Source organism: Engystomops pustulosus, unplaced genomic scaffold (assembly GCF_040894005.1).
Source record: "Engystomops pustulosus unplaced genomic scaffold, aEngPut4.maternal MAT_SCAFFOLD_730, whole genome shotgun sequence".
Taxonomy (NCBI): Eukaryota; Metazoa; Chordata; class Amphibia; order Anura; family Leptodactylidae; genus Engystomops; species Engystomops pustulosus.
The window spans coordinates 11527-20096 of record NW_027285609.1 but is presented as its reverse complement, the minus strand read 5'-3'; the positions used below and the strand labels follow the sequence as shown (position 1 = coordinate 20096).

The following is an 8570-nucleotide window of genomic DNA, read 5'->3' as shown; positions in this document are numbered from 1 at the left end:
GTGTATAATGCGCTGTGCGGGGAGTCACTAAGATCCTGCACCCGATATCCTGCATGTGTCACTTCCCCGCTCAGGTCCCCAGAGTTCACCTTCTTCTTCCTGGTGCATGTAAGTGCATTGTCCGTGTATAATGTGCTGTGCGGGGAGTCACTAAGATCCTGCCCCCGATATCCTGCATGTGTCACTTCCCCGCTCAGGTCCCCAGAGTTCACCTTCTTCTTCCTGGTGCATGTAAGTGCATTGTCCGTGTATAATGCGCTGTGCGGGGAGTCACTAAGATCCTGCGCCCGATATCCTGCATGTGTCGCTTCCCCGCTCAGGTCCCTGGAGTTCACCTTCTTCTTCCTGGTGCATGTAAGTGCATTGTCCGTGTATAATGCGCTGTGCGGGGAGTCACTAAGATCGTTCCCCCGATATCCTGCATGTGTCACTTCCCCGCTCAGGTCCCTGGAGTTCACCTTCTTCCTGGTGCATGTAAGTGCATTGTCCGTGTATAATGCGCTGTGCGGGGAGTCAGTAAGATCCTGCATCCGATATCCTGCATGTGTCACTTCCCCGCTCAGGTCCCTGGAGTTCACCTTCTTCTTCCTGGTGCATGTAAGTGCATTGTCCATGTATAATGCGCTGTGCGGGGAGTCACTAAGATCCTGCACCCGATATCCTGCATGTGTCGCTTCCCCGCTCAGGTCCCAGGAGTTCACCTTCTTCTTCCTGGTGCATGTAAGTGCATTGTCCGTGTATAATGCGCTGTGCGGGGAGTCACTAAGATCCTGCCCCCGATATCCTGCATGTGTCACTTCCCCGCTCAGGTCCCCGGAGTTCACCTTCTTCTTCCTGGTGCATGTAAGTGCATTGTCCGTGTATAATGCGCTGTGCGGGGAGTCACTAAGATCCTGCACCCGATATCCTGCATGTGTCCCTTCCCCACTCAAGTCCCTGGAGTTCACCTTCTTCTTCCTGGTGCATGTAAGTGCATTGTCCGTGTATAATGCACTGTGCGGGGAGTCACTAAGATCCTGCACCCGATATCCTGCATGTGTCGCTTCCCCGCTCAGGTCCCAGGAGTTCACCTTCTTCTTCCTGGTGCATGTAAGTGCATTGTCCGTGTATAATGCGCTGTGCGGGGAGTCACTAAGATCCTGCCCCCGATATCCTGCATGTGTCGCTTCCCCGCTCAGGTCCCCGGAGTTCACCTTCTTCTTCCTGGTGCATGTAAGTGCATTGTCCGTGTGTAATGCGCTGTGCGGGGAGTCACTAAGATCCTGCACCCGATATCCTGCATGTGTCCCTTCCCCGCTCAGGTCCCCGGAGTTCACCTTCTTCTTCCTGGTGCATGTAAGTGCATTGTCCGTGTATAATGCGCTGTGCGGGGAGTCACTAAGATCCTGCACCCGATATCCTGCATGTGTCGCTTCCCCGCTCAAGTAAGTGCATTGGATGCGACACAAATTGGAAGTGAAATCTTGCACTCAGTCCGGATCAGTCGCCTCGTCCCCCGATTTGCGTTGCATGGAAGCATCTGCGCCAAAATCCGATGTCGTGCGATACAAACCCAGCGCAGCGGCTACTTCTACCGCTCACAGCCGTGTAACCCCTGGAGCACAGGATCAGTCTGATGAAAGTGCAGGGTGACCCTTAGTGAATAAGCCCCACTGATCTGTAATCACAGAATAAAGTCTCAAACTCGTTTTTCCGCTTTCATGTCACTTTTATTGTAAAAGTTCGTTCTTTGTATATTTTTGCTTTATAGAAATCTGCTGAAAATACAAAACATCGCAGGCGGCTGTGACCGGCACGTGGATCTCACCGCCGGGGGGGGCACATATTTTTGGCTTCCTCTATACAAAGCTCTCCTCCATATTAGAACATAGAAGGAAGGAGTCCACGAGCCGCGGGCGGACGAGCTGCTGCAGATCAGCCTCATCCAATCCCTCAGGACAAGCGATCGCCAACCGCCGCAGCGCAGCCTGCAGAGCCCAGGGGAGAAGGGGTTAATGAGCGGCTGTTATACAGAGACTTTATAATCACAAGTAACAGAAGAGAAATCTGAAAATCTATCAATAATAATCCTGTAATGTAATATGTGACTCTTATAACGCTCCAGCACTGATATAACCTGCAGATATTACATCACATGTGACTGATCTCCTCTTATAACGCTCCAGTACTGATATAACCTGCAGATATTACATCACATGTGACTGATCTCCTCCTCTTATAACGCTCCAGCACTGATATAACCTGCAGATATTACATCACATGTGACTGATCTCCTCTTATAACGCTCCAGTACTGATATAACCTGCAGATATTACATCACATGTGACTGATCTCCTCCTCTTATAACGCTCCAGCACTGATATAACCTGCAGATATTACATCACATGTGACTGATCTCCTCCTCTTATAACGCTCCAGCACTGATATAACCTGCAGATATTACATCACATGTGACTGATCTCCTCTTATAACGCTCCAGTACTGATATAACCTGCAGATATTACATCACATGTGACTGATCTCCTCTTATAACGCTCCAGCACTGATATAACCTGCAGATATTACATCACATGTGACTGATCTCCTCCTCTTATAACACTCCAGCACTGATATAACCTGCAGATATTACATCACATGTGACTGATCTCCTCTTATAACGCTCCAGCACTGATATAACCTGCAGATATTACATCACATGTGACTGATCTCCTCTTATAACGCTCCAGTACTGATATAACCTGCAGATATTACATCACATGTGACTGATCTCCTCCTCTTATAACGCTCCAGTACTGATATAACCTGCAGATATTACATCACATGTGACTGATCTCCTCCTCTTATAACGCTCCAGTACTGATATAACCTGCAGATATTACATCACATGTGACTGATCTCCTCCTCTTATAACGCTCCAGCACTGATATAACCTGCAGATATTACATCACATGTGACTGATCTCCTCTTCTTATAACGCTCCAGCACTGATATAACCTGCAGATATTACATCACATGTGACTGATCTCCTCCTCTTATAACGCTCCAGCACTGATATAACCTGCAGATATTACATCACATGTGACTGATCTCCTCTTATAACGCTCCAGTACTGATATAACCTGCAGATATTACATCACATGTGACTGATCTCCTCTTATAACGCTCCAGCACTGATATAACCTGCAGATATTACATCACATGTGACTGATCTCCTCCTCTTATAACGCTCCAGTACTGATATAACCTGCAGATATTACATCACATGTGGCTGATCTCCTCCTCTTATAACGCTCCAGCACTGATATAACCTGCAGATATTACATCACATGTGACGGATCTCCTCTTATAACGCTCCAGTACTGATATAACCTGCAGATATTACATCACATGTGACTGATCTCCTCCTCTTATAACGCTCCAGTACTGATATAACCTGCAGATATTACATCACATGTGACTGATCTCCTCCTCTTATAACGCTCCAGTACTGATATAACCTGCAGATATTACATCACATGTGACTGATCTCCTCTTATAACGCTCCAGTACTGATATAACCTGCAGATATTACATCACATGTGACTGATCTCCTCCTCTTATAACGCTCCAGTACTGATATAACCTGCAGATATTACATCACATGTGACTGATCTCCTCTTATAACGCTCCAGTACTGATATAACCTGCAGATATTACATCACATGTGACTGATCTCCTCCTCTTATAACGCTCCAGCACTGATATAACCTGCAGATATTACATCACATGTGACTGATCTCCTCCTCTTATAACGCTCCAGTACTGATATAACCTGCAGATATTACATCACATGTGACTGATCCCCTCCTCTTATAACGCTCCAGCACTGATATAACCTGCAGATATTACATCACATGTGACTGATCTCCTCCTCTTATAACGCTCCAGCACTGATATAACCTGCAGATATTACATCACATGTGACTGATCTCCTCCTCTTATAACGCTCCAGTACTGATATAACCTGCAGATATTACATCACATGTGACTGATCTCCTCTTATAACGCTCCAGCACTGATATAACCTGCAGATATTACATCACATGTGACTGATCTCCTCTTATAACGCTCCAGTGCTGATATAACCTGCAGATATTACATCACATGTGACTGATCCCCTCCTCTTATAACGCTGCAGCACTGATATAACCTGCAGATATTACATCACATGTGACTGATCTCCTCTTATAACGCTCCAGTACTGATATAACCTGCAGATATTACATCACATGTGACTGATCTCCTCCTCTTATAACGCTCCAGTACTGATATAACCTGCAGATATTACATCACATGTGACTGATCTCCTCCTCTTATAACGCTCCAGTACTGATATAACCTGCAGATATTACATCACATGTGACTGATCTCCTCCTCTTATAACGCTCCAGTACTGATATAACCTGCAGATATTACATCACATGTGACTGATCTCCTCCTCTTATAACGCTCCAGCACTGATATAACCTGCAGATATTACATCACATGTGACTGATCTCCTCCTCTTATAACTCTCCAGTACTGATATAACCTGCAGATATTACATCACATGTGACTGATCTCCTCCTCTTATAACGCTCCAGTACTGATATAACCTGCAGATATTACATCACATGTGACTGATCTCCTCCTCTTATAACGCTCCAGTACTGATATAACCTGCAGATATTACATCACATGTGACTGATCTCCTCCTCTTATAACGCTCCAGCACTGATATAACCTGCAGATATTACATCACATGTGACTGATCTCCTCCTCTTATAACGCTCCAGCACTGATATAACCTGCAGATATTACATCACATGTGACTGATCTCCTCCTCTTATAACGCTCCAGCACTGATATACATTGCAGATATTACATCACATGTGACTGATCTCCTCCTCTTATAACGCTCCAGCACTGATATAACCTGCAGATATTACATCACATGTGACTGATCTCCTCCTCTTATAACGCTCCAGTACTGATATAACCTGCAGATATTACATCACATGTGACTGATCTCCTCCTCTTATAACGCTCCAGTACTGATATAACCTGCAGATATAACATCACATGTGACTGATCTCCTCCTCTTATAACGCTCCAGTACTGATATAACCTGCAGATATTACATCACATGTGACTGATCTCCTCCTCTTATAACGCTCCAGCACTGATATAACCTGCAGATATTACATCACATGTGACTGATCTCCTCCTCTTATAACGCTCCAGTACTGATATAACCTGCAGATATTACATCACATGTGACTGATCTCCTCCTCTTATAACGCTCCAGTACTGATATAACCTGCAGATATTACATCACATGTGACTGATCTCCTCCTCTTATAACGCTCCAGCACTGATATAACCTGCAGATATTACATCACATGTGACTGATCTCCTCCTCTTATAACGCTCCAGCACTGATATAACCTGCAGATATTACATCACATGTGACTGATCTCCTCCTCTTATAACGCTCCAGTACTGATATAACCTGCAGATATTACATCACATGTGACTGATCTCCTCTTATAACGTTGCTGTGCTGTAATAACATGTGACTCCCGCTGTATAATATGATTAGTGGTGATTATTATAAGATAGTGAATAATCGGAGCAGACGTACCAGGCAGGCCACGAGCACAGCGTCACTACTGAACCTCTCCTCCGGGTGGCGGCAGAGGGCAATGAGGCGAGGGATACCTGCAGGGGGCAGAGCGGGGGCTGTTACATCTTATTATACGTCATGTATATCATAGTAGCACATGGACCTATAGGGACCAGCGCGACCATGCTATATTCTATAGGGACCAGCGCGACCATGCTATATTGTATAGGGACCAGCGCAGCCATGCTGTATTCTATAGGGACCAGCGCGGCCATGCTATATTCTATAGGGACCAGCACGACCATGCTATATTGTATAGGGACCAGCTCAGCCATGCTGTATTCTATAGGGACCAGCGCGGCCATGCTATATTCTATAGGGACCAGCGCAGCCATGCTATATTCTATAGGGACCAGCGCAGCCATGCTATATTCTATAGGGACCAGCACAGCCATGCTATATTCTATAGGGACCAGCGCAGCCATGCTGTATTCTATAGGGACCAGCGCAGCCATGCTGTATTCTATAAGGACCAGCACGGCCATGCTATATTGTATAGGGACCAGCTCAGCCATGCTGTATTCTATAGGGTCCAGCGCGGCCATGCTATATTCTATAGGGACCAGCGCAGCCATGCTGTATTCTATAGGGACCAGCACAGCCATGCTGTATTCTATAGGGACCAGCGCAGCCATGCTGTATTCTATAGGGACCAGCGCAGCCATGCTGTATTCTATAGGGACCAGCGCGGCCATGCTATATTCTATAGGGACCAGCACGGCCATGCTATATTGTATAGGGACCAGCACAGCCATGCTATATTCTATAGGGACCAGCGCAGCCATGCTGTATTCTATAGGGACCAACGCAGCCATGCTGTATTCTATAGGGACCAGCGCAGCCATGCTGTATTCTATAGGGACCCAGTGCAGCCATGTTATATTCTATAGGAACTAGTGCAGCCATGTTATATTCTATAGGGACCAGTGCAGTCATGTTATGTTCTATAGGGACCAGAACAGTCCTGTTATTTTCTATAGGGACCAACAAGTCCTGTTATATTCTATAGGGACCAGTGCAGTCATAGTATACTCTATAGGGACCGGTACAGTCCTGTTATTTTCTATGCGGATTAGCACAGTCCTGTTGTATTCTATAGGGACTAGTGCAGTCCTGTTATATTCTATAGGGACCGGTGCAGTCCTGTTATATTCTATAGGGACCAGTGCAGTCCTGTTATATTCTATTGGGACCGGTGCAGTCCTGTTATATTCTATAGGGACTAGCACAACCGTTTTATTTTCTATAGGGATCAGTGCAGTCCTGTTATAATCTATAGGGACCGGCACAGTCCTGTTACAATCTTTAAGGACTGTAATTCCGGGGTTATACCTATAGTACTGTAATTAGAGGTAATCTTGTAGGGAGTGGACACCGCAGGTCTGATCACCTGTCAGGGTACCCAGCTTTTCTATACAGTATAATCCACGTCTCTCAGAGACCTCTGGATGTAACGGCGGCCGCCATGTTCTTATTCTCTGCAATATTTCACTATATTTCACTATGTTGTCATGTAACTCACATCCCGCACAATGCAATGCGTTACGTACACTCATGATTTATGGCGGATTTTGCAATGTCCGGATCCCGGCAGAGACGAGCGATGGTGATGGCCGACTTCTGCAGCACCCGCTCACAGGCCGCAACCTCCGCAGCGCTGCCGCTCAGGGTCCTCTCCGTCAGCATCCCGATCAGAGACGTCATCCCTGTGTACAGAGGCAACGGCACACATGGAACAGTGAGTGCAGCTCTGGAGGGTAACACAGGTGATGGTGGTATAGAGAGAGGTATTGCTGGGACTAGTGGTGCGGCTATGGTGGGAGGTGATGATGTGAGTAGATACTGGTGAGGCTGGAGGTGTTGCTGGGACTTGTGGTGCTGCTATTGTGGGATGGTGTTGTGGGATGTTTTGCCGGTGATAGGGGGGGCGGAATGGTGGGATCTGGTCCTGTTGTGCCCCCATCGGTGGCAGAAGTTATGCCAGTGTCACTGCTGGGGGAGATTTCGCATCCTCCTCGTCTTCGGGCCCTGGGGGTAATATTTTGCAGCATCGTCTTCTGGAGGCTCTGAGAAAAGGGGAAAGATCAATCACTGTAGAGGGTGGAGAGGTTGATCTGTCCTTCTGGATAGAGAGGCACGGCCTTGGAGCCTTCCGAGAAAATAGAGGGGGGGGGGAAACTGCATGGTCCCTCCCGACAGCCAGGCCAGGTGGCGCCCGTAGGAAGGTGTTCCGTCTTAGGTGGCGGGGCAGTGGTGCGTGTCCTCCTAGAGATGGGCTTCAGGGCGATGGACGTCTTTGGCTCGATCCTTCCTTATGGCACATCTCAGGTCGATGTCAGGTTTGTTCGGCCGGAGGGACTTGAGCTCTTCTGGGGGAATTATGAGCTGAGATAGAACGAGCCCGCCTGGCCAGACTCTGCTGTTCAGGCAGTGTCTCGCCAAAATCAGGTCAAGAAAGTGACCGTCTTAACCCGTAATGAATCACTTTCTTGCTATGACATCATGACTTGGCTTGGGCGATATGGTGAAGTGTTAGAGACGCCGAGGAAAAATCGGGACGAGTCTGGTATCTGGTCAGGGGCCTGGACCTTCATGGTGAAGTTGAGGCGTTCAGGTAACTCAGTCGCCCACATCCCTTCATCAGCCTTCCTGGGGAGGGATTGGATCCTGATCTTCTACCGGGGGCAGCCTAAGCTCCCATTATGAGAGAATGGATGAGGATAATAGGGCGTGGCTACAGGAAAAGCGCAAGCGTGGCGCCAAAAAGAAGGGGATTCACAATCTTCTCCCACCCTGACTCAGAAGCCTAAGGAAGGTAAAACTGATCCCCCTCTGGTTGGTCTTTCCAACCGGTTCCAAGCCCTTG

General features: G+C 47.3%; 1 protein-coding gene across 1 annotated transcript; it reads right to left on the bottom strand.

Annotated features, from left to right (window-relative positions):
• Positions 1-1675: 1675 nt before the first annotated feature.
• On the bottom strand, positions 1676-7406 carry LOC140112375 (protein inscuteable homolog). Its single transcript, XM_072132464.1, has 3 exons — positions 7255-7406; positions 5663-5739; positions 1676-1967 (listed from the first exon to the last, which is right to left on the bottom strand). Exons 1-3 carry the CDS (start codon positions 7388-7390, stop codon positions 1839-1841), a joined length of 342 nt encoding a protein of 113 aa, XP_071988565.1. The 5' UTR covers positions 7391-7406; the 3' UTR covers positions 1676-1838.
• Between the last annotated feature and the right edge of the window lie 1164 nt (positions 7407-8570).